The sequence below is a fragment of the Pelophylax lessonae genome, assembly GCF_965119305.1.
Source record: "Pelophylax lessonae genome assembly, chromosome: 2".
In the NCBI taxonomy this organism is placed as follows: domain Eukaryota; kingdom Metazoa; phylum Chordata; class Amphibia; order Anura; family Ranidae; genus Pelophylax; species Pelophylax lessonae.
In genome coordinates, this window is record NC_138769.1 from 623,942,591 (window position 1) to 623,969,481 (window position 26,891).

A 26,891-nucleotide genomic window follows, 5' to 3' on the forward strand; every position below is an offset into this window, starting at 1 on the left:
ACCCTTTCATTAGAAAGCCAGCCGTGGGCTGTAAAAAACAATACTGAGGTTATGGCTGATATCTTCAGCCATAACCCCGAAAAACCATTTCAGAGCCGGAACGTATATTTAACTATGACTCGCTGCAGTGCAGGTGTAGCGCAGGGTGCCTGCACTTTTCATGTGCGTTACCTGCTGTTTCTCATCTACTTCTATTATGTCCTACATTTTCTGAAAGCACACCAAAAATGAGGGACATAATAGAAGTCTATAGGAAACTGCAGGTAATGCACATGAAAACCGCAGGTACCCTGCACTACACTTGCACTGCGGCCAAACTGCAGCAGAGCAATGTGCAAGCGGAAGACAAAATAAAAAGAAGTGCAGTTACAATTAAAGAAGTATAGTTACTATTACCAATAATAATAACCAACATATCTTATGTATATTTATATTGCATTAAAAAAAAAAAAAAACAATCACCATGCCTGCAATTATACCTAAAACAAAAACATGCAGGTAAATTACAGGTACAATTGCTGTACCTCATGGAGCTCAGAGGAGCTCATATGCAGCCACTGAAAAGCCTCCTCCCTGTTCTTCCTCCTCTCCTCATGCTCTGCTTCACCTCCCCTCGGGGAAAAGCGCGCCTGGGACCTGCGTCTCGCACATCCCAGAAAGCTGTGGGTACGCTTGACCCGCCCCTAGCAACCAATGACCTCATCGGTTGGCAAGATGCGATCGGACGGCCCGCACAGCTTCCCAAATGCCTGTGGCAGCGGGAAGTGAGCTTTAGACAGCGGACCAGAACCGCTGTAACAACAAGGCTTAACTGAGTGGCCAACACAGTTTGTAGATCAGATGGGGTAATTTTGCCACGGCACACCTGGGCACTCTTCCCGGCACACCAGTGTGCCGCGGCACACAGGTTGAAAAACGCTGTACTAGAGGTCTCTAAGCCCAACTGGACATATATTGATTGCTATCACCAGTCATGTTAAGGGTATTAGGCCTCTTCCTGGATCCTTCCTTGTTTTTGGTTTGGAATCAGTTATGGGCAGGGTGTGCACCTCAGTGCATAATGGGTATTTGTTTTTTGTTGGGCAATATGTTTTTTCTTTTTGGTGTTGGTCTGTACGGGAGATGCTGCTTCTGAAATGCCTTTCTGATCTTTTTAGGTTCCCACTGTTATTTCTTTTTCTTTCAACCGATTATGGCCAATAGAGCTGACAATTCTTTTAAGATTGTCTCTTGGAATGTACGGGGGCTTAACTCAAAATTTAAATGGGCTTTGCTATTCCAATATTTGAAATCTCATTCCCCTCAACTTATTCCTCTTTAGGACGCATCTCATGGGCAGCAAACTTCTGTCTCTCAAAAAACCGTGGCTGCAACAAGCGTTTCATGCCACTTATTCCACCTTTGCTAGGGGGGTGTCGATCCTGGTTCATAAAGCCTTTCCGTGTGTAGTTGAAGAAATTCATACTGACCCCCAGTGTAAATATATGTTTATGGTTTTTACCCTGTGGTCGCAGGGATAGTAGTGGTATCGGTATATGTGCCCCCTCCCTTTTCTCCTGCTTTATTGTATTTGATTTTAGATAAGATTGCCATATATTGTCCGGCTAAGGTGCTAGTTATGGGAGATTTCAATGCCATTTTATCACCTGATCTGGATAGACCAGTCCCTCCCAAATATTTCTGCTTGGATTTGTCCATCTGGACATGGTCAGCGGAATTGACGGAGGTGGAAACACCCCAATATTAGGGCGTATTCCTGCTTCTCTGCCTCTTACAAGACCGCCTCCCGGATTGATTTGGTCTTTGCAAACCCAGAGCTCTTGGCAGATGTTCTGGATGCAAGCTATTTACCCAGTGGACTTTCTGATCATAACCCCCTGGCTTTGGTGTTACGCTTGCCCTCTTCTCGTAATGCGTCTCTCTGCGTCTTGGTCCTCAGAGGGTCACCCACCCGGCTGTGGCGCATAGGGTCTCTCCACTGCTGACTGAGTTTTGGGAATTTAATGAAGGGTCCTCTTCTCCAGAGATGACATGGGATGCCTTCAAGGCATACACCAGGGGCCAGTACATGTCTTCCATTGCTGTGATTAGGAAGGAATTGACTGCTACTACCCACCTCCTCCAGCAATCAGTCTTGCAACACACTGACGTATATACCTCAGCTCCCACAGTTGAAAACTTTGATCTATTGTTGGCCTCTCAGCGGGAGCTACATTTACATTTGTCTGAGATTACTAGATTAGAGCTTTATAAGAATAAACAATGTTTTTTTGAGCAAGGGGATAGGAACGGTCGGTCGTTGGCCAGGCAGGCCCCGCATGATCATCCCCCTATGGTAATTCCTGAAATTACCACTCCATCTGGTGAGTCTGCCATCTCCTCGTCAGGGATTCTGGACTCATTCAAAACCTTCTTTGAGACGTTGTACTCCTCCACCTTTCCCTTTGATTTTCATCCAAAAGATATGCAGGGGTTTCTGGATTCTCTGGCACTTGGATGGCTCTCTGATGGAGAGCGTAAGGCCTTAGTAGCACCTTTTACCGCTCTGGAGGTTTTGAATGCCATCCAGTCCTTCCCTTCGGGGAAAGCCCTGGGACCAGATGGCCTACCAATTGACTTCTATAAGTCTCAGGGGAAGTTGCTGGCTCCACTGTTGGCATCTTTATATACCAAATGTTTGGCGGACAGGAAGCTTCATGTCTCTATGTATCAGGCCAATATCATCCTTATACATATACCGCCCAAAGATCCTAAACTCTTACCTCTTATAGGCCCATTGCTCTCCTTAATAATAACTTGAAAATTTTGACGAAGCTTCTCGCTTTGCGTCTTCATCTTATACTACCCTCTTTTATCGATTCGGACCAAACGGGTTTTATGCCCCATAGGGCCACGGATGTTAATATCCGTAGGTTGTTTATGAATATTCATGCCCCCCATGTCAACGTCGGCTCCCGGGTAGTTGCCTCGCTTGACATAGAAAAAGCATTGGACAAGGTCGAATGGCCCTTCTTGTGAGAAACGCTACACAGGATGGGCTTTCCATTGATCTTCATTGATTGGCTCAAGATCATTTATTCCAGCCCCGTTTCCTCTGTCAGGCTAGGGGGGAGGTTTATACATGAAATCCTAAAACACCTTCAAATGAATGAAGTAAAAAATTAAATAAAATAATATTACAACTAAACCTCATAAAAAGAGTTGAAATCTTTGTGAGAAAATGTCCATATAGAAATGTTCATATAGAATTGCAGAAACAGAGTCCCAAGTGAAAAGGTGACTTTGAAACAAATACTGGTGATAATTGCGATAGAATCCAACACCAACAAGGTAATACAAATGATGGCAATTCTCCTACGATTATATCCTATTGGATGAAATGCGTCAGAACCTTATTCTGCCATCTCTTCACTACATGCGTTGCCTTACATGATGACTTTGTAAGTGTATTTCTCTTTTTTTAATACATTTTGAGAAACAGTTTTACGCTATGTTTGCACCGTTTGGTCATTTTCATGTATATATCATCCATTGGGAAGTCTGGCCGTTCCATTGCTGACCACCCTATCCATCCTGGCATGTACATTGGGCAACTGTATGCTGAGAGAGAGGACGTATTGCCATAATCTGCTTTAATGACCCACATTCTATACGGAATTTTGGGTTCATTACTTCTGGTGAGCGCATTTGTATTACCTTGTTGGTGTTGGATTCTATCACAATTATCACCAGTATTTGTTTCAAAGTCACCTTTTCACTTGGGACTCCGTTTCTGCAATTCTATATGGACATTTCTATATGGACATTTTCTCACAAAGATTTCAACTCTTTTTATGAGGTTTAGTTGTAACATTATTTTATTTAATTTTTTTACTTCATTCATTTGAAGGTGTTTTATGATTTCATGTATATACCTTTTTAGCGCTGCACTTATTTTATCTACGTTTGATGACCACTTCTTGTGTCAAGTTGAAGTGCTGGCAGCTTTTATTGACCACAGAGTCAGCGCGGTTTGATTACACTATCTATCTAGGGGGGAGGTTTGTCTGCACCCTTTGCCCTGTACAGGGGAATGCAGCAGGGCTGCCCTCTCTCTCCAGCACTGTTTGCCATAGCGATTAAGCCGGTGGCAGAAGCACTGCGCACCTCTCAAAACATTAGGTGTCTAAAAATTGGTTGGCTGGAGGAGAGGGTAGCCCTGTATGCCGAAGACATGTTGCTATTTCTTAATGATGCCGGCCCTTCGTTGCGGGGTGCCCTTCAGGTACTTAATTCCTTTTCCAAGTATACTGGTCTCCGAGTGAATTGGTCCAAATCGTCGTTGTTCCCTATTGATCAAGAGGCTAAATTTACAGATTTTCCTGATAATCCTCTACAATGGGTGGATGCCTTTAAGTATCTTGGGGTGATAATTTCTCGTCAGGCCTCAGACTTTATCTCTTTGAACCTGACCCCGGTTCTACAGACGGTGAGACAGACACTGAAGGCATGGGAGAATCTTCCCTTATACCTTTTAGGCCGCATACTTAATCAAGATGAAAATAAACCCCAAATTAACTTATTTATTTAGGCACTCCCCACAGTGGATACCCAAATCCTTTTTTGTAAAACTGAATCAAATATTTTCGTCCTTTCTTTGGGGTCCCTCATCACCATGTTATACATTGAGTACCTTGATGCGTCCATGCATTCAAGGCGGATTGGCTTTTCCTGACTGCCATAAATACTTTCTGGCTACTCAGCTGGTGACAGTGGCATGGTGGTTGAACCCTGATCTACTTAATCCTTCCACACTTCTAGAAGCGGCCATTGTTGAGTTCCTGGAGGCACTTAAATTTAGTGTTTTCAGAGGCCCCATATGACTTAACCCCTTCCATGCAAACGACTCTCCGGGTCTGGAGGGCTGGGCTGGCCTATGAAAATTATCCTAAATCAGCAGTATCCCAGAATGCCCCTCTTCTTCATTTTTATACGAACTCGGAACCTTATGCATTCACTTAATACGATCTCATATAGTGTCACAACAATCATTAGTCCCTTTTTCCTATCTTAATTCCACTTATAACATTTCAACTTATTATTTATTTCAATATTTACAAGTCTCCCATGCCTTCAAAGCTCAGTTTTCACAATCTCCAGGTCATATTGCACAATCTACCCTGAAGGGGGTTCTTCCGCTTGGGAGTGCGGGGCTAAGCCCTCCTCCCGTCTCTATTTCCATCTGATCTCAGTATCCCTGCCCACTCTAGCCGGACTTCGATCTCGCTGGCAACAGGACATTAAGGAACTTGATGACGAGGATTGGGATGATATCTGGGATTTCCCCTTTAAGATCTTGGTCTCCTTGCGAGACCGCCTCGTTCAATTTAAAATAGCTCATAGGGCTTATTTTACTCCTTACAGACTCCACAAAATAAATCCTTCCCATTCCTCTGACTTTTGGAGATGTGGGGCCACCCCGGGAGATTTCTCCCATATTTTTTTGGTTTTGTCTGAAAATAGTCTGTTTCTGGAGTGAGGTTTTAGATTTAATGAATTTAGTCACGTCTCTTTCCATTAGACCTACAATGGAGGCCTGTATATTGGGCATGGTTGAACCCTTGTCACTGACTGGAGAGGAGCGCACTTTGATTGGCCTTCTTCTTTTCTATGCCAGAAAATCTATTACGATGCAATGGAAACGACCTTCTCCGCCTTCCCTTTCTTTTTGGAAACAGCTTGCAAATAAAAATCTACCACTTTATAAAAGATACATACACTCACAGGGGATGTCCGAAGAAATATGATAAAGTATGGTATAAGTAGCTAGCGGGAACCTACGACAGCTTCCGATATGTCCTCGGATGCTTGAGTTTTGTTTGTTTTTTTGTCATTCCTCAGCTCTTTTATGTTTTTCGCTCGTCTGTACTTGACCGAGTAATGTATGCATTATATAATCGTAAGTCCTTTTTTTGCTTTGCTGCACTGTGACATATTGCCCATGTCTTTTTTGTTTGTTTTGTTGAAGTTTTGTTTTGTATTGTAGCTTATGTTTTCTATCAATAAAAAAGGAAAAAAGATTAAAAAAAAAAAAGAAATAGATTTCCTAGCTTTCAACAGCGTAGGAATCACTGACTTAGACAAACCTCTATCCTTCAGCACCTTGCGTTCAACAGCCAAGCCATCGAAGCAACTGTAAAGTAAGATAGAAGATTGGTTCTTGGGACAGCAGATTCTCCCTGAGAGGAAGTCCCCAAGGACCATCAGCGACCAGCCATACCATATCGGCGTACCAAGACCGGCGAGGCTAGTCTGGAGCCACTAGAATGATTAGAATCCTTTCTGCCTGGATCCAGCACAGGAGTTGTGGCAGGAGTTTGAGAGGACTGGAACGAATCAGCAGCCCACCTTAGAATTCTGGCTACTTACCGAGCCGCCAGGACACTTCTTGTGCCCCCTTGTTGACTGACATAGACCACGGCCGTGGCCTTTTCCAAATAAATTCGTACCGGACACCCCTGAAGACAAATTGTCCAATGAGCCAGACAAGTCTGATTGCTCGGAGTTCCAGTACATTAATCGTCAATCTGGTCTCTGTCAGAGTCCAGACCCCCTGAGCACATCTGTGCTGATGATGCCTCCCCATCCGGACAGGCTGGCATCCGTGGCGACAACCGTCCAGCACAGGGGGAAAAGGAATTTCCCTGTCGAAGCACCAGAGAATGAAGTCACCTCTAGAGACCGTGGACCCTTGTCCCATTTCACCAGAATCTCTTTTTGTGTGGAACTGTGCAAACAGACCACCTCAAAAGTTGGACACCATCAGGCCCAGCACCCGCATGCAAGCCCGGAGGGATGACCATATGCTGATTAACAGAAGCTGAATTGTCTCCTGCAATGTATGGAGTTCTTCCAGAGGAAGAAACACTATGTCTGAGGCAGAGTCCAGAGTCAGACCCAGATAGACCAGTTATGGAGGACAGATCCAAAGCAGACTTCTGAAGGTTCAGAATCCAACCGAACTCCCACAGAGTTTGCAGCGTAATCTGCAGATGTCCATTAAAGCAGTTGGAGACTCCGCTCGCAGAAGAAGATCGCCCAGGTAGCCCAGTACCACGATCCCCTGCTGACTAAAACAATGCCAGCACCGGGGCCAACACTTTTGTGAAGACCGAAGGAGCGGAGGCGAGACCAAAGGTCAATGCCACAAACTGATACTGCTCCTCGCCCACGGCAAACTGGAGGAAGCGCTGGTGACCATCACATATTAGAATGTGTGGGTAGGCATCATGGATGTCGATAGAAGCAAGAAGAAAACCCCCTGATGTAGGGATGCCACTACCGTGCGAATGGACTTCATGCAGAACATCAGTACGCGCACAAAGCAGTTTAGCGCCATGAGGTCCAGAATTGGACGTACCTTGCCTTCCTTTCTGGGAATTGTAAAGAGGTTTGAGTAAAAACCCCTGAAACGGTTCCGAAGTTGAGACCGAAACAATCACCCCTTAAAGTAACAAGTCTTGCACTGCCCCAAAGAGACCCTGTAAGCGACCTGGGGACAAGTGCAGGTTGAAAGGGAAGAACCTTTCCGGAGGATAAGACCGAAGACGATCTTGTAGCCTGACTGAATAACTTAGTTGACCCACTTGTCCTGTACCAGGGAAGTCCATGGATCCGGAAACCAGCGAAGACATCCTCCCACCCCAGTTATGGGTGAGGGCACCCCTTCATGCAGAGGCAGCCTTGTCTGCAAGTCTAGAAGAGCCCACTCGTGGCTTGCCAGACCAGGTCCTCTTGGAACCTCCAGTGGAGGCCCTGTCTTTTGATCCCTTGTCTTGAGACCCTGAGGGACGAATAAACCTCTCATGAGCTGAGGAGAATGGCCCACATCTACGATGGGGCTACTAGCCCTTGGTAGCCGGCGGAAGACGAGTACTCTTCCCCCCTGTGAGACCCTTAACGATGTCATCCAAGGAAGCTCCAAACAGACGATTCCCTACAAGGGGGAGATCAGGTCAGGCCTTCTAAGGCTCCATGTACACGGGACGTTGTTAAAGTCCCTTTGAATGCTGGAATTTTTAGGACGTTTGAAACGTCCGTTCAGTCGCGTTTGTACCCGCGTTTAGCGGGCGTTCATCGGCGTTTGCGGGCGTTTGCGTTTAGAAGCGTTCCTAGAGGTCAAAAAAATTATTCCCCTTTAAAATGGAAAAACGCGAACGCTAAACGCGGGTCATCGCGTTCGGACGCGTTCAGACGCGTTTGGACGCGTTTGTGCGTTTGAAACGCCGGGAAACACACGTTCGAACGCAAATAATTGCGTTCTAAAAACAGTCCCTGAACACAACTGCCTGCAAATGACTGTAAACGACCTGGTGTACATGGACAGATAAGATAAAATGTAGATGGGTTCAGGGGCTTCTGAAAAAAACGCCCAACTGCTCCTAAACGGCCATTTCCAGCGTCCCGTGTACATGGAGCCTTAGAAACCTGGTCTGCAGACCAGCATTTCAGCCAGATAATACGCTGAAGGACCAATGCTGATACAGACTGCCTAGAAATTAAAGTAGCCGCATCCAAAGAAGCTTCACAGATAAACTGTAGCCCCTGGATCAACTGATCCGCCAGCTCCACAAGACAGGGGGAAGCAGTTTCCCCTCCAGGTCCCGGTGTAAAAGTTTAGCCCACTCGATCAGAGTTTGCTACACCAGGGCAATAGTAAATACCGGCCTAAGTGCCGAACCAGCCACAGCGAACATATGGCGGGCCAGAGCCTCCGCCCTCCTATCAGCTGGATCTGTAAAAGGCCGGGGACTCCTCAACAGGAATGAAGGTAGCTTTATTCAACCTGGAATCCGACGAGTCCGCTACAGGTGGGACTGTCCACCTTTTAAGCAGTACACCTCAAAAGGATACCGCAAGGCAAAAATTATTAGGAACCACTGCATTTTGGACAACCCCACTGTTGAAAATTTTGTCAAAGTAAGCGGAAAGGGGAACACCCTCGCCGCTTTGGTGGGCCTGAGGGTGCCAAAAGGGACCAATGCCTCCAACGTAACATCAGCCGCAGCCTCCATTTTTAAAATTTCACGCATTGACGCAAACAGTGCATCCACCAGTGCCTTTTCATGCGTAGCTAAAGGTGCAGAGGAATCATCCTCGCTATCTGAGCACTCAGAGTGTGCGCGGATGCAGACCCAGCAGGGTGACTCGCGTCGGCGGCAGCCAAGAAAGAATTTCAGGATCTGATGCAACAACCAGGAGAGGGCCGCCGACTGCGATCCCGCCAAGGGGACGCCGACCGAGGGCCCCCAATGGACCACCTACTGGACCCCGCAAAAAGGAGACAAGGGGGTCACCCTCCGAGCCCGTCCATAGAGACCCGCATAATAGTAAATAGCCCCCTTAAAAAGGGGGCGGTGCACTGTGAGGAGGACACGCATGCAGGGTACACGGTTGGTCCCACAGCGCTAAAAGGGGGCAGGTGCCCCACACAATAATGGCATCAAGTCTTTTATTGAACTGCCCCCACAGCGCCACCCCTTCCAAGGGATGCTGCAAGCTGACTGCATGGCCTTTTAGGCCGCAAGCCACGGCCTAAATTTTTGTGGAGGCCACAAGTGCACGGATCTCAGTCCGTCAGATGCCAAAGAAAGAGTGGGGACTTCAGCAAAACTCACTGGGGCCGCCCCCCAACGGAGACGCCCGACTTGGCCGCATTGGCCTAGTAGGACGCAAGTCGCAGACGAAATTTTTGTGGATTACCAGCTGCTTGGACCCGAGCCCCAGTGAAGCCAACCAGGAGGAATGCTTTGACTCAGGCCGAGGCCAGGTTGTATGCGCCCTCGAGAGATGTTTAACTTGCAGGCCAGCCTCCGTCCAGTGGGGCTATGTTGCTCGCTGGCCAGATTGCGGGGACCCTCTGGATCTAGATTATCCAGTCCGTCGCCCAGTCTGGCAATTGGTTGTAGATTCTCACTGGAACAAAAAAAGAAAGATAGGAAAACATTTCTATCTAAAAAGAAAAAATTGCCAGGACCAGAGATCCCAGCAAGGAACTAGGTCCTTATTTCTCACTAGGCAGAAAAAAAACTGAGTGCCTATAGCTAAGAGTGGGTGTATACTCTCTGGGACTGCCCATAGGCGTGGTCTAGCTTTTTCCTGCCTAGTGTCCAACTCCTGTAGGGGGTAGTATAACCCAATGGTTAAGAAGAATCAGGAGCTGTGTCGGTCAATGAACGAAAGAGAAAAGTGAAGCTCTGTGAATACTTTCTGGATGTGCTGTACATCCTAATGATAACAAAGTTATCCCAGTCCGTGCCCATCAAAAAGATCATAGGGACATATCTATAGGTCCTTTGTTTTCCACATCATTCCAGCATGTTATGTAGAAATGTGCTTCTTAAAAAGGCTTCCTGAAACGCATCCAGTCTACATGTGAATTATGTTGGAATCTGTACATGATGTGAACCTTTAAGCAGAGAGTATTTTAATATGTGTTGTGTTGTTTTAATGACATTTAATAAAGAATTGTTTTAATGATACTCGGTTTGTACCTATATAGTCCATATAAAGTTCATGACCCCCAAATAAAGTTTTGTTTAAGGTACAAAGGTAGGGGGCGTGACTGGATGTGAACAAGGCTGGTCGTGTCTCTCAGGAGCTCCGTTATACTCCTGCTTTAATGCGGTTAGTAGTGCTTCCTCACCTGGTTCTATAGAGCCTCCCTCTGACAGCGGGGTACCCTCCTGACACCTTGGGGAAGCCTGCTGGAGCTAACAAACAGGGGGTGAAGGCGCAGTTAGAGCAGCGGCCGAACCGCTCCACACGTGGACGGGACTCAGGCCCCGCCTCCGCCATCTTACCTTTAGTGCCGGTCTCTCAATGTGGCCAGACATTATCCGCCAACATGGAAGCTACAGAGGCAGCAGCTGCACAGGAACCTTGGGCTCCTTCATCAACGCCCCCAGCAGCCAATGACTATGCCGGTTCCTTCACCAAACCTATCCTGGAGGCCATAGATGCCTGTAAGGTGGCATTGATGGTCTGTATTGATCACCTGGCAGTAGAGTGCACCCTCATCAGACATGACTTTGATAAGATCCGGGGCAAGCTAACTACGGCTGAAGACCACATTTCTGAAGTGGAGGATACCACATACTACCATGGGTCACAACTATCAGAGTTACAAGAAGAGCACTCCAAAACAGGGCTGATGACGCTGAAGACAGGCAGTGCAGAAATAATGTGCATTTCTGGGACTAGAGGGGACAGAGGGCACCAAAACTGTCATTTTCGCGGAAAACTTCTTTAAACAACTACTAGCCCTAGATGACCTTCCTCCAACGTATGTGGTGGAAAGAGCTTACCGCGTCCCTCCTGGAACAAGATTCTGGCATAAGCTAGGAAACACCAGGAACCTAAATTTGAGAATGGAAGGTTCAAATGTTCCCAGATTTCTCTGCAGAAACCCAGAGGAGACGATGCTCATTTAATGAGATCAGGAGGTGGCTGAAGATCAAAGGATTCCAATACAGCATGCTCCACCCAAGTAGGCTCCGAATCCAACATAAAGGCACTGTCAAGTTCTTTGACACCCCACAAGAATCTAGTGATTGGCTTGACACTGGTCCGTGAAATACCTACAGCAACGCACCTTGCATCAGCCTAGCTGTTACTATATTTCGTTGCTAAAGGCATGTCATTGTCTGGAAACACGAATTATTCAATAACCCCAAAATGTTGCATTCTCTTGTTATGGGGAACCTGGGTTATATGTTATCCATTATATTGACTCTGACATATTTCACTGCTGGCCTATCCTGTCTATGGATTCTCCCCTGGAAACACAGAAGAGTCATCAAGAACAGTCAAACTTTTGCGATCAACGGTTTTTTCTCAGTTCTGGGATTAGGCTGTCTACCGGACCCCTTTTTATATTTTTTGTTTGAGTTCTAGTTCTGGTACAACAGCAGGGATGTTTTTCTTTTTTCTAGACCCAACTAACCAACCTCACAACTTTTTTTGCACTGCTTACTTTTTTGCTGTTTTTACTGTCAATACGCACTTGAACTAAAACTTATCAGCACTTACTACTGGTTTGTATTTTGAAGCGGATTCAAATCCTATTATGGCTAATCGTATAAGTATTGTTTCATGGAATGTGAGAGGGTTGAATGACAAATTCAAGAGAGCGGCAGTATTCCAATACCTCAAGCCACTTAAGCCGCATATTGTCCTCCTGCAGGAGACGCATTTTGATGGCAATAGGATCCTGGCCTTGCGCAGACCCTGGATTCAGAGGGCTCTGCATTCCACTTATTCCTCTTTAGCAAGATGAGTTTCCATCCTCATCAGCAAGGCTGTTGCCCTGTGCCATACATCAGGTGGTCTCTAACCTGGGGGCCGATATGTGGCAGTGGTCTTAGAAATATGCAATTATAAACGGCTATTTGTAAATGTATAGGTACCTCCACCATTCCAACCCCAAATATTGAATGATTTACTCACTAAACTGGCCTCCTATGCACATCTGCCCATGGTGCTGGCGGGTGACTATAATAATATCCTTGACTTGCCTTGGATACCTCCAACCCTGCCAGACTCTATAGAACTGGGCCAAAACAGTGGGGCTCTCTGAAATATGGCGTTGGAAACACCCAACTTCTAGGAGCTTTTCCCATCTCTCCAGAATGCATGGCTCTTCAGCCCGTATACATATGACTTTCGGTAACCACCCCTTTTTGTCACTGCTACAGAATGTGGCATATTTAGCTGGCGGAATATCTGACAATTGAGCCTCCAGCTGGCCCTGGAAGGGGGGCTTGGAGGTTATCTCTGAGTTGGTTGCAGGTTCAGCAGGTGTCCTCCCATCTCCAAACATCCATCATCTCATACTGGACCACTAACGTGGACTCGGCTGAGCCTCCTGTGGTATGGGATGCGTTTAAGGCAGTCTTAGGGGGGAATGTATATCTGCTTTTAAAATGGCACAAAAGCATTATAATGATGAAATTGTTGCTTTGCAGGAGAAAGAAAGAGTATGCGGAGAAACATGCCACATCTCCTTCAGATGCCTTATACCTCTCTGTTGGAGGCATGCAATGCCTCTCGGTACACTTCTCTGATTTGGCACACACAGAGTCGGGGCACAGGGCTGAGTCTCTATTCGCTCAAGGGGACAAGAATGGTAAGCTCCTGGCTATGTTAGTGGCTGATCACAAATCTCTTACCAACATTCCCAGTATACGAAAAGAGGGGGTGACTTAGCTACTGAACCTTTGAGTATAATGACGGAACTTCTACGCTTTTTTCCTCACTTTATGCACCTATTCCAATTCCATCATATGACCCAACAGCTCTTGATTCCTTACTGATGAATTTAGCTCTTCCAGTTTTAACTGACAGTGACAGGGATGCCCTTAAAGCCAAAATTACGCCACTGGAGAAAGAGGCGGCTATATTTGCTTTTCCTCTTCACAAAGCTCCAGGCCCTGGTGGGTTTCCTATGGATTTATATAAGACCTATGTCAAACTCCTGGCCTCTAGACTAAGCGCACTATTTGCCCATTGCCTAGATCAACAAATCCTCCTGCCTTCCAAGCTTGAGGCCCATATGGTCCTCCCTCCTAAGTCCGGCAAAGACCTTACTGAATGTTCCTCTTACGATTCAATAGCCCTATTGAATACAGATCTTAAAATCCTCACTAAAGTCTTAGCAACCCGGCTAGCAAAAATAATTTCCTCATTGGTTAACATAGATTAACCTGGCTTTATGCCAGGAAAATCTACAGATACTAATCTGAAAAGGCTTCCCAACGAAGGCCCACCCACCAGAATCTTAGTTTCCATAGATATAGAAAAGGCTTTTGACTCAGTCGATCGGCAATATATGCATAAAGTCCTGGAACCTATGGGTTTGGTCCCCTTTTTCAAAGGTTGATTACATTGCTATATAGTAAACCCCATGTGGCAGTCAGGCTTGGACTCTCTGTTTTCCCTTTTCTTGATATTGGTAGGGGCACCAGGCAGGGATCTCCCATTTCTCCCTTTCTTTTTGCCCGAGCAATGGAGCCCTTGGCAATAGCCCTCTGATCATCCCCAGCAGTCTAAGCCATTCAGGTGGGATCCATTAAAAATGTCTAGCACTCTAGGCTGATGATCTGATTATTTTATTATTTATTTATCCTTTTTTTAAAGGACCATGGACCCTTCCTGCATGCAGTATTCCACATCTTAACCACTTCTTGACCACCCGCCGCCTATTTACTGCGGCAGGGTGGTTCGGGCAGGTAAAATGACGTAGACCCACGTCGCTCGCATGAGAGGAGCTGGGGGGCGAGCGCGCGCCGCCAGTGGCGCGCTCCCGCCCCCCCGATCGTCAGCGGGGAAGCCGACACGTGTGTCAGGCGGCTCCGATTGCCGCCGACACCTGCGATCGTTACCGACTGAGAGAAAAGGACGGTCGGCTGTTGTAAAGACAGCCAACCGTCCTTCTCCCTGGGATGATCGCAGAGCTCATGTGATCCTGCTATATAGGATCACATGTCTCTGTGTTCATCTCAAAAGCCACGCCCCCCCCACAGTTAGAATCACTCCCCTAGGGTCACATTTAACCCCTTGATCACCTATACTGTTAACCCCTTCCCTGCCAGTGTCATTATTACAGTAACAGTGCATATTTTTAGCACCAATTACTGTAGTAACGTCACTGGTACCCCCAAAAGTGTCATAAATGTCAGTTAGGGGTCCGATCTGTCCGCTGTAATGTCGCAGTCCCAAAAAAAAAAAAAAACGCAGATCCCCGCCCTTACTAGTAAAAATAAAACCAATAAAAAATTACAAATGTTTCCCGTAATTAATACACGCGATAACTATTAAGCCAATTGCGATTTTATTTACCAAAAATATGTAGCAGAAAACAAATTGGCATAAAATGTTAAAAAAATTTAGATTTTTAATTTTTTTTGGGAATGCATATAAATTTTTGGGAAGTATATAAATACTTCTGCTGTCTCTGATAGGCCGAATAAATCTCCTCAAAATTAAAGCCCCCCATCCCCCTCCCCTCCTCCCCCCCCCCCCCCCGGTTATTCTATACTGCCTAAGACATACCCCGATAAGAGTACCCAAATCTTACTTTAAAAAACTCAATGGGATTATCAGTTTATTCCTGTGGTCCCCATCACCCCCTCGCATAGGACTTCGGGTTCTACAGGAACCCTGGGTCAAGGAGGATTGGTCTTGCCGGATTGGCAGAAATATTATCTGGCAGGTCAAATGGTGTTAGCTCACCATTGGCTGATTGGAGATGAGGGGGATTCGACTACTGTTCTGGAGGTGGCACTTCTGGGTTTCTATGAAAGCCTGCGTTTAGCATTATATAGGGGACCCAGTCTACCCTTCCCCTTATTACAACCAAGAAAGTTACCAGGCAAGACCTGGTTATGCTGGGGTCTCTCCTTCCTCTCCTTTATGAATGAATCCATGGCTCCCACACTATTATGGTCTGCCTGATCCCATGTTGTTGATGTCTAAAGGTATTACAACAGTTGAGGATATCAGCATGGAAGGGGAACTTCTCACATTCGACCAATTAAAGGCAAGATTTTACCTTCCAAATTCCTATTATTTTCAAATTCGTCACGCGTTTCAAGTACAGTTCCGTGATAGTAGGTTTGAGACTTCTGCTCTTGAAAGCCTATTATCGGTGGAAGATCTACCTAAGACCTTATCTGTAGCTTACAAAGAACTGTTCAAGAAAACACTCCCCGCGGTGACAAAATGCAGGGAGAAATGGATAATGGAAGTACCTATTGTTCAGTGGGAGGATATGTGGGTGGCTGGCTGGCACCCTGCTGTGGGTGGATGGCTGGCTGGCACCCTGCTGCTGTGGGTGGCTGGCTGGCACAGGGGGTGGGTGGCTGGCTGGCACCCTGTTGTGGGTGGCTGGCTGGCACCCTGTTGTGGCTGGCTGGCACCATGATGTGGCTGGCTGGCTGGCACCATGATGTGGCTGGCTGGCTGGCACCATGATGTGGCTGGCTGGCTGGCACCATGATGTGGCTGGCTGGCTGGCACCCTGCTGTAGGTGGCTGGCTGGCTGGCACCCTGCTGTAGCTGGCTGGCACCCTGTTGTGGCTGGCTGGCACCCTGTTGTGGCTGGCTGGCACCCTGTTGTGGCTGGCTGGCACCCTGTTGTGGCTGGCTGGCTGGCACCCTGTTGTGGCTGGCTGGCTGGCACCCTGTTGTGGCTGGCTGGCACCCTGTTGTGGCTGGCTGGCACCCTGCTGTAGGTGGCTGGCTAGCTGGCACCCTGCTGTGGCTGGCTGGCATTCTGCTGTGGCTGGCTGGCATCCTGCTGTGGCTGGCTGGCATCCTGCTGTGGCTGGCACCCAGTTGTGGGTGGCTGACTGGCCCCCTTTTGTGGGTGGCTGGCACCCTGCTGTGGGTGGCTGGCACCCTGCTGTGGGCCGCTGGCACCCTGCTGTGGGTGGCTGGCTGGCACCCTGTTGTGGGTCGCTGGCAGGCACCGGGCAGCTGTGGGTGGCTGGCAGGCACCGGGCAGCTGTGGGTGGCTGGCAGGCACCGGGCAGCTGTGGGTGGCTGGCAGGCACCGGGCAGCTGTGGGTGGCTGACTGGCTGGCTCCCTGTGAATGGCTGGCATCCTGCTGTGGCTGGCTAGCACAGCACCCTGCTGTGGGTGGGTGGCTGGCTGGCTAGCTAAGGGGCTGTGGGTGGATGACTGGCACCGGCCTGTGGGTGGCAGGCTGGCACCAAGCTGTAGGTGCCTGGCTGGCACCCTGCTGCTGTGGGTGGCTGGCACCCTGCTGTGGCTGACTGGCATCCTGTTGTGGCTGGCACAGGGGCTGTAGGTGGGTAGCTGCTGGCTGGCGTGTCCTCCGTGACATGCACTGTACAAAATGAGGGAGGCGGCCTAAGAAGCCAGAACGTGTAGGCCCAGTGGCGCAACATACGGAATGCACCATATCGGTCATATGTGCAAGTTTTGTGACTGATACAGTACAAAAAAGGGAATATTGGCCTCCGATAATCGGCCCCACCAATAATCGGTCGATCCCTACTTTGAAACTGCAATTACATTTTTGGGGTGACTTTTTTCTTCACTGCATGTACCAACCAGATCAATAAAAGTGGTTTTAAAGGCTTGTTTTTTTTTTTCTAAAATAACAAACATGTTATACTTACCTGCTCTGTGCAACCGTATTGCACAGTGGCCTCGAATCTCCTCTTCTAGGGTGTCCCATGAGCGCTCTAGGCTCCTCTAGATCTGCGTGTGCCACCATAGCAAGCCACTGGTTATGGGGGGTGGGGGGGGGGGGGGTTGGGCGCATTCTATGCATTAAGATAAAAAGCCTTCTATGTGCAGCAGCCCCCCTAATGCTTACCTAAGGTCCCTGTCTGTCCAGCAATGTCCACGAGTGTCTCAGCCATCAGAGATTCTCCCTCCTGATTGGCTGAGACACAGCAGCAGAGCTGCTATCAATCAGAGTCAGCAAGCCAATCAGAGGAGAGAGCGGGCGGGCGGGGCTCAGTGTCTGAATAGACACAGGGAGCTGTGACTTGGCTTGGGTGCCCCCATAGCAAGCTGCTTGCTGTGGGGGCACTCACCTGGTGGGAGGGGCCAGGAGAGCAGAAGATGGACACGAGAAGAGCAGGATACGGGCTGCTCTGAACAAATCCACTGCAACAGAGCAAGTAAGTATACCATGTTTGTTATTTTATAGGGGGTAAAAAAAGAGACTTTACAATCCCTTTAAGGGAATCCCTTGCGAACCCTCAGGTCACCAGAACTAGTGTCTCCATTGGAAGATTTCCCCGCTATTACTTTTCTGGGGACAACCCAAAATTTTGAATTTTCTTTTACTTTCACTTTCAATAACAATGGTGAAAAGGACAAACAGAGAGGGGGAATCTCCTTAACAGGGGCACTGACAGCAATAAAAACTGACAAGCGCTCTAATCCATCTTCACTCCATCTAAAACGTCAAAAAAAGTTTTGCCTTTAGTTATACTTTAATACAAGGAATGCAAGGTAAAAAATGTTCTGCATTTAGAACCTCATGTACACTGCTGCTGATAAACAGACCTTTAGGAGCAGTTGGGTGCTTTTTTCAGCAGCCCCTGAACTCTCCTCAATGTTATCTTATTTGTCCATGTACTCTGAGATGTTTATAGTCGTTTAGAGGCAGTTGAGTTTAATGGCATTTTTTCGAAAGCAAAAAAAATGCATTTAGACGGAAGTTTATCAGCATTTGAAACGCCAAATGGTTGTAACAGCGTGCAAACGTGTCTAAACGCGGTAACTCGCTTTTATAAGCGTTTAAATTTATAGGTATTTTCAATGGGGATACATTTCTGATGCTAAACACGCATAAACGTGGCATGTACGGCAAAACTGAAGTTTTTAACCGTCGGTTACTAGCTGTCAAGTTCCAGCGTTCAGGAGAGGTTTTCAAACGTCCCGTGTACATGAAGCCTAAAAGTTTCACCAAAGAAAGGGTGTGAAAAATTAGCACAGAAGGGCTTCAGTGCATTTTATTTAGGCTAATAGTCCATTTATACGTCACCAACTTCAATTTGGCATTTCTCCTAGATTCCTAAAATACGCAACGTGAAAAATAATACAATAGAGCATGCTGAGTGTCAATCAGCGATAAATTTCCATGTGCTAACTAATGTCATACCGTATACCATACAGCCTCATAACAGAAAAGCAATGAGACACACTAAGGACAGCACTGTTAGACAACATATAGTTACCTCCTCCTTTCAGGCCTTTGGATTGGAGGTTCAGAAATATTTGTTCACTGTTGGATCCCAGGTCTCCGATCTTGGTCCATTCAGATAGCTAGAAAAAATAAATCAAATTATATAAGGGTCTAAAGTTATTATTATAAAATAGTTTCATTTTTAGACACAACTCTATAATTTTAGACAATAACCTGTCAGGTTTAATAAGGATGAAGTTTCAAAAATACTATCATCAAAAAGAAGGTGTTTAAGTTCAGCCATGGCTGAATCACCAACTGATTTCCATCTTATAGGTACCAGGAGAGTGACATGGGAGCTCCCAAGTAAGGGTGAAGGTTTAGACTGAACTTTGGCTGTTCAGGCTTTTGACCGAATGTCGGACTTTTAGCCTGTGCAGCAGGAACCAAACATCATACATAGTATATTATCTATGACACCTTCCTATCGGTCACTGGTTACAAATGAAGTGGTGGGGGCCCGAGGCTTTTTTTATTTACTGGCTTGGAATCCCCAGCCATGTAAATAAAAGGGCGGGGAAAGTGTGACATTACTAACCATCAATGTCACACAGGAGACCCTGACCCTTTGCTTAACCTTAGCGGGAGGCCCAACTGTAATTTAGAAACATAGAAGAGTGTAAACAAAAAAAGATTTAGAGCCGGCTCACACTGGGGTGACTTGTCAGGCGACTTGGTCGCCTGACAAGTCGCCTGCCATAGATTAGCACAGGACCCGTTCGAATAGGAGCGACACAAGTCGCTCCGACTTAGAAAAAGGGTCCTGTACTACTTTGGGGCGACCTGGAGCGACCTGCATTGACTTCAATGATATGAAGTCCGTGCATGTCGCTCCGAGGTCGCGGTGCGCGCTGTGCACCGCGACTTCACAGGTCGACCCGGCAAGTCGGGTCGCCTGTATGTGAACCGGCTCTAATTGTGCTTTTCCACTGCTGGTACCGCATGGTATAGGGTCGGAACGGTTCTGTACGGTACGGTATAGGTTTGCTTTTCCACTGCATGGAACCGAACGGTACGGTACGGTACGGCTCTGAAAAAACAGTACCTACTCGATTGTGGTTCCAACAGGTACCAATCTGGTACCATATCCCACAATCCTTTGCATGCAGTCACTACTAGCCACTGATTGGTCAGAGAATCCCACCCACCCCGTTGTTATCTCACCCACTTAACTTTAGTACTACTTTAGTGGAAAAGCAAACCATACAGTACTGTACCGAACCGTTCCGACACTATACCATGCGGTACCAGCAGTGGAAAAGCAAACTGGGCCAAGCAGGGCCGAGTAGAGCCGAGCCGGTACGAGCCGGTACTTGCAGTGGAAAAGTGCCATTAGTGATCTACTATCTATATACACAGAAGTGAGTACACCCTAACATTTTTGTAAATATTTTATTATACTTTTTAATGTGACAACACTGAAGAAATGACACTTTGCTACAATGTAAAGTAGTGAGGGTACAGCTTGTATAACACTGTAAATTTGCTGTCCCCTCAAAATAACTCAACACACAGCCATTATTGTCTAAACCTCTGGCAACAAAAGTGAGTACACCCCTAAGTGAAAATGTGCAATTCGGGCCCAATTAGACATTTTCCCTCCTTGGTGTCATGTGACTCGTTAGGTTTACAAGGTCTCAGGGGTGAATGGGGAGCAGGTGTGTTAAATTTGGTGTTATCACTCTCGATCTCTCATAGTGGTCACTGGAAGTTCAACATGGCACCTTATGGCAAAGAACTCTCTGAGAATCTGAAAAAAAAGAATTGCTGCTCTACATAAAGATGGCCTAGGCCATGGGTGTCCAACCTTTTGGCTTCTCTGGGCCACATTGAGTGTAGAGAAATTTTCTCGGGCCGCATATAAAACTTATACTATAGTTAAGGTATTTAAGTAATAAAACGCCGCCACGCCCTTTTCTCCCATCCAATGCAGTCTGCAATGAAGAGAGGGGAGAGCCGCTGAATTACACAGAGCAGGTATCTCCCACTTACCAGATGGCCGCTGTCATACGAAGTCCTGCCTCCTGGACTGGCTCCTAGGATAGTAGTCACCAATGTGCTGTCTATCATTGACAGAGGCTCCGAGGGAGCCTCTGCCTACAGTTAGTTGGAAGCCGATGTGGCCGTGCCCCCCGACTCGACTTCCTTCCTCCCCAGCAAAAAAAAAAATAATTGTCAGGGGGCAGTGGGCCGCATTGCCTGCGGTTCCGGGCCGCATGCTGGACATGCCTGGCCTAGGCTATAAGAAGATTGCCAAGACCCTGAAACTGAGCTGCAGCATGGTGGCAAAGACCATACAGTGGTTTAACAGGACAGGTTCACTCAGAAAAGGGCTCGCCATGGTCGACCAAAGAAGTTGAGTGCACATGCTCAGCGTCATATCCAGAGGTTGTCTTTGGGAAATAGACGTACGAGTGCTGCCAGCATTGCTGCAGAGGTTGAAGGGGTTGGGGGGTCAGCCTGTCAGTGCTCAGACCATACACCGCACACTGCATCAAATTGGTCTGCATGGCTGTCGTCCCAGAAGGAAGCTTCTTCTAAAGATGATGCACAAGAAAACCCACAAACAGTTTGCTGAAGACAAGCAGACTAAGGACATGGATTACTGGAACCATATCTTGTGGTCTGATGAGACCAAGATAAACGTATTTGGTTCAGATGGCGTCAAGCATGTGTGGTGGCAACCAGGTGAGGAGTACAAAGACAAGTGTGTCTTGCCTACAGTCAAGCATGGTGGTGGGAGTGCCATGGTCTGGGGCTGCATGGGTGCTGCCGGCACTGGGGAGCTACAGTTCATTGAGGGAACCATGAAAGCCAACATGTACTGTGACATACTGAGGCAGAGCATGATCCCCTCCCTTCAGAGACTGGGCCACAGGGCTGTATTCCAACATGATAACGACCCCAAATACACCTCCAAGACAACCACTGCCTTGCTAAAGAAGCAGAGGGCAAAGGTGATGGACTGGCCAAGCATGTCTTCAGACCTAAATCTTATTGAGCATCTGTGGGGAATGCTCAAAATGGAAGGTGGATCAGCGCAAGGTCTCCAACATCCACCAGCTCCATGATTGTGGTCATGGAGAAATGAAGGAGGACTCCAGTGGCAACCTGTGAAGCTCTGGTAAACTCCATGCCCAAGAGGCACAAAATATTGACACTTTAGGCCCAATTTGGACATGTTCACTTACGATGTACTCACTTTTGTTGCCAGAAGTTTAGACATTAATGGCTGTGTGTTGAGTTATTTTGAGGGAACAGCACATTTACACTGTTATACAAGCTGTACACTCACTACTTTACATTGTAGCAAAGCGTCATTTCTTCAGTGTTCTCACATGAAAAGATATAATAAAATATTTACAAAAATGTTAGGAGTGTACCCACTTTTGTGAGATACTGTATATATATATATATATATATATATATATATATATATATATATTTTTTTTTTTTGTCATCTGAGGATACATTCATGTTTATCCAATTTTAAAATACAAAAAAAGTCCAAGCGCTGTTAATCAAAAACTCCCTGCAGGAGGTTGATCAATGGGACACTGAAGGGTCCTTATCGTCCAACACACCTCCATGCCATGCTCTTTCTATCAGGGCTTTGAGACCTAGCTGAAAACCAGGCAAACCAGTAGGAACCATATCAAACCTATCAAACCTACCAGTGGGAACTCGTATTTCCATTTCTCAAGCTGCCACCATCCAGCTTGGAAGCGGGATATCCCTGGAGGGCAATTCCGTAGAATACAGAGAAATTGTACCACAAGGGAAGATTAGGCGTCACAAGGTTCCCTGATGAGAAAAGAGGTTGTAAACCCCCCCCCCCCAAAAAAAAAAAAACCCTGTAAGACAAAGGCATAATGAGCTAGTATGCATGAGCTAGTATGATGGCTGACGTGTAAGCCATACTTGGTTTTACTAATTTAATAAACCAACCTTCTTATATGGTTTGCTGTCTGGGGATTTTCTTTCGACATCTAATTGACACTCCTTTTAGCTGTCCTTTGTTAGTGTTTTAATTCATGTTTATCCACCATGTTTAAAGAAACCTGTGCCCAGATCATGCACGTTAATGTATTTACATATTCTGAAAAAGCACTTTAAAAGACATCCTCATTCATCTCTATATCTTTAAGCATGGAGGAGAAAGGTAACTTTAAAATTTCACAACACAGACAGCCTGCTAGGCACGCAGAGCCCTCTGTGGGCACGCCACTCTGGGGCCAGCGGCTGATGTGTGAGATGGGCGTGGACGAGACAAGGCGGTGCTGCCGGGTTGGATGAAGTCACAACGACAATGGACGCTGGAGCCAGGTGAGATTCTAATAGGCTGGTGTCACCTGCACCTGGGGTCTCCGCATATGTCCTCCACACTTATCAGATACTCCGCTCAGGACCACTGACAGGGGGGTACACAGGGGGATCGGTGTGGTGTGAAGAGAGGAAAAATTACAGGACGCTGCACTGTATGTGCAAATAGTGTGACATTCCCATGTAAACAGCACTATTTATATAGAAATAGCGCGGCATTCCTATGTAAATCACGTGACCGACCATATGCAAATCCTGCCCCTCCCCCAGTTCCACCCACCATCATCTCCTGAATAGTGCCAGAGAAGTGGATGCAAACAAACGGAAGCAGGCTTGAGATCTGTTACCACTGCCATGCTGGATTTTCCATCAGGTACAGCATTCAGGTTTCTGTAATACTGGGTCAGCAGTGAGCAGATGGAAGGGGGGGGTTAACCATTTGGAGTGCAAAGGTGGACAAAGAGGAAGTGTGCAGAGATCAGCAGCTCTGTGGAGGTGTAATAGTGAGCAGAGTAGGTCATGTAGAAGTAAGCAAATAGGAGGGCTGCAAAGATGAGCAGCTGGATTGGGGTGCATATGCAGCAGCCCTTGCTGTCCCTCTGAGAAGCAATCTATGGTGGATCAATTTTCAGAAGGCAGTTGACAGATGGCTGGGAGGCGATATATCAGCTTCTCACCACCGGTATTAACCCACTGGGACTTTGAAATAGATTGGTTGGTTTTGTGTTGCAGTTTGGGCACTCGGGCTCGAAAAGGTTTGCCGTCACTAGAGTCTTTGTTGTGATATTTTAGAAGAAATAACTTCATATTAAAAGCAGCTAGAAAAGTCAGTGATGGCTTGTTTTGCTCTTCAATTGCTTGGAAAGAATATGTAAATCATTGGTTTAGTCCAGGTGCACTTTAAATTTGATAACTGACTCACTACATCTGCTGAAAATATGTTCCAGGTATCCACTAGTCTTCTTGTAAAATTATACTTTCTAATGAAATCTAATGTTAAGCTGGATACACACTATACAACTTCTGTTGGTAGATTTCCTTTAGATTTATCTTCAACTATTTAGTGCAAGGGCCTGCCTGATTACATACAAATTAGAAGTGTTTAGATCTAACCTCATATTATATGGTTTTAGTAAGTCTAAAGGGCCATACACACTATAAGATTTTCTGAAGACTTTTTCCTTTAGACTTACCAAAACCATATAATATGAGGTCAAACCTAAACACTTTCAATTTGTATGCAATCTGGCAGGCCCTTGCACTACATAGAAAAGGTAAATCTGAAGGAAGTCTAAGCACAGAAGTTGGATAGTGTGTATCCAGCTTTAAGTGAAAAATCTAAAGAAAATTGTATAGTGTGTATCCAGCTTTAAGCTGGATACACACTAAACAACTTTTGTTGGTAGATTTACCTTCAACTATGTAGTGCAAGGGCCTGCGTGATTGCATATAAATTGAAAGTGTTTAGATTTACCAAAACCATATAATATGAGGTTAAACCTAAACACTTTCAATTTGTATGCAATCAGGCAGGCCCTTGCACTACATAGTTGAAGGTAAATCTAAAGGAATTCGAACAACAAAAGTTGTATAGTGTGTATTCAGCTTTAGACTTTCCTCCTGCTATATTAAGTAATACTCCCATGTTCTTAATCTAAGCTACCCTCCTAATATGTAGTCTTCAACCTAAACTCCAGGTAAATTAAAAGAATACCAGTTCATGCAGGTATGTGCATATAAAAATCATTAAAAGAGAAGTTCGGGATTAAAAAAAATAAAACAATTATACTCATCTAGGTGGATGCAGCATTGAACCAATGCTGCATCTGTCCCCTGTCAGCCCTGCAGTGAGAATTGAGCAAACACAGCTGATCGCTCAGTTCTCAGCTCTGTGATTGTCATTCACTGACTCTCTGCTTTTCCTTCCAGCGCTGGAGCTCTGCGCTGTGGAGGGGGCAGGAGGGGGCCTCTCAGCAGATCGCTAAGAGGCTGAGCCGGGTGACAGTCTAGGCATCTAGGTGGATCCTGACCATTTGGTTGGGATCTTTCCTGAGCCTGGACGGGCTAGGTGAATTTTTAAAAACATATAGTATAAGTACTGGAATTTGACTTGTGATCAGTCTTTTGTAAACCCCGTAGAACAGCAACCTGACTCTGGTAGATAGAAGCAGTATCAATAGATCAGGTTAGCAAGGAACATGCTGAAAGAAGGAGAGAGCAGTGTGACAGCAAAAATGGGATTTTTGATTTCTCTGATGTTCACTGACGGACACAGCTCCTGATATTCATAACCATTGGGTTATGCTTCCCCTTACAGGAGTAGAACACTAGGCAGAAAATAATTCTGGCTACAACCATGAGCGGTCCCAGGGGTGTATACTCCCTCTCTCTGCTATAGTCACTCAGTTTTGTTACAAGCCGTGTCAGGAGAATTATAACTCCACAGAGGAGTGGGTGCTGTGTCCTTCAATGAACATCAGAGAAATGGATTTTACGGTAAGTCAAAAATCCCATTTTCTCTTTCCTTCATTAACAGACAAAGCTCCTGATATTCATAACCATTGCGACTTCCCAAAGCAGTGTTTAACATGAGGGGTGGGAACAAAAAGATTCCCAAGGCTAAACATTAGCCAACCTGGCAACAGGAGATCAACCAAACAACTGGAGCCCACCTGAAAAAAACAACACACCCTCAAAGAGGATCAGGTCCTCTTAAACAGCAGCCTGCAAAACCTTGCAGCCAAAAGAAAAATCTGCAGATGCCAACACATCCACTTTATAAAACTTTGTAAAAGTGTGCACTGACGACCAGGGACTGCCCGTGGGTGTAGCCGGAATTATTTTCTGCCTAGTGTCCTACTCCTGCAGGGGGCAGTATAACCCAATGGGTATGAATATCAGGAGCTGTGTCCGTCAATGAACAAAAGAGAAATGAGCTCATCAGTCTGCTGCTTTTCCTTTCACTGTCCAGTCTCAGGCTGGGGGAGGAACAAGTTGTATTAAAGAGGAGCCCCAGGCTTCGTCAGGAAAAAAAATTAGAAGTCAGCAGTGACAAATACTGTAGCTGCTGACTTTTAATATCAGGACACTTACCTATCCACAAATCCAGCGGTGTCCTCACTGAAGCTGATTTTTCAACCAGATCTTGGGTGCGGCCGCCGCCATTCATATAAGGGAAACCTTCAGCAAGCCAACATTTCTGTATTAAATTTTTTTTATTGGTCTTATGTATTATTCTAATTTTCCGAGATAGTAAATTTTGGGTTTTCACTAGCTGTAAGCAATAATAATCAAACAAAAAATGCTTGAAATATATCACTCTGTGTGTAATACATCTATATAAAATATAGGAATGTCACTTCTTGAATTGAACAGATATATAATTCAAGGAGTATATTGTCCACAAGATGGGTGAAAATTCTGATTCTATCACCGAAAACTGAAAACTCAAATTACCATGACTCATATAAGCTAATAATATCCTCTGTTCAATAAGAACATTACAGATTTATCACATCCTCCTGAAATGCTGCATCCTTCCCCCATGACACTGCATACTCATATTGATAGAAGGCTCTATTTGTTTGAATCAGATACCAGTTAAACATTAAAAAGTCAACAAAAACAGACAAGGAAAGAGAACAGATAATAACAGCATCATTTATTTTATACGTTTATTAAAGCGTATCTAACCAAACAAACTAAAATGTAATTGTTAGATGTGGTGGTTGCATTCGTTTTTTTCCCTCAGCCCTTTTTCCTTTATTTTTACCTGGTAATCCTTTCAATAAAGCACTTCCT

General features: G+C 46.0%; 1 protein-coding gene across 1 annotated transcript in view; it reads right to left on the minus strand.

Moving 5' to 3' along the window:
- The window catches only part of SACS (sacsin molecular chaperone), a 158,468-nt gene that overhangs the window by 65,260 nt on the left and 66,317 nt on the right, over positions 1-26,891 (minus strand). Inside the window, exon 3 of the mRNA XM_082248457.1 lies at positions 18,760-18,847. Coding sequence (XP_082104583.1) covers positions 18,760-18,847 — 88 coding nt within the window. The remainder of the gene's footprint in view (positions 1-18,759; positions 18,848-26,891) is intronic.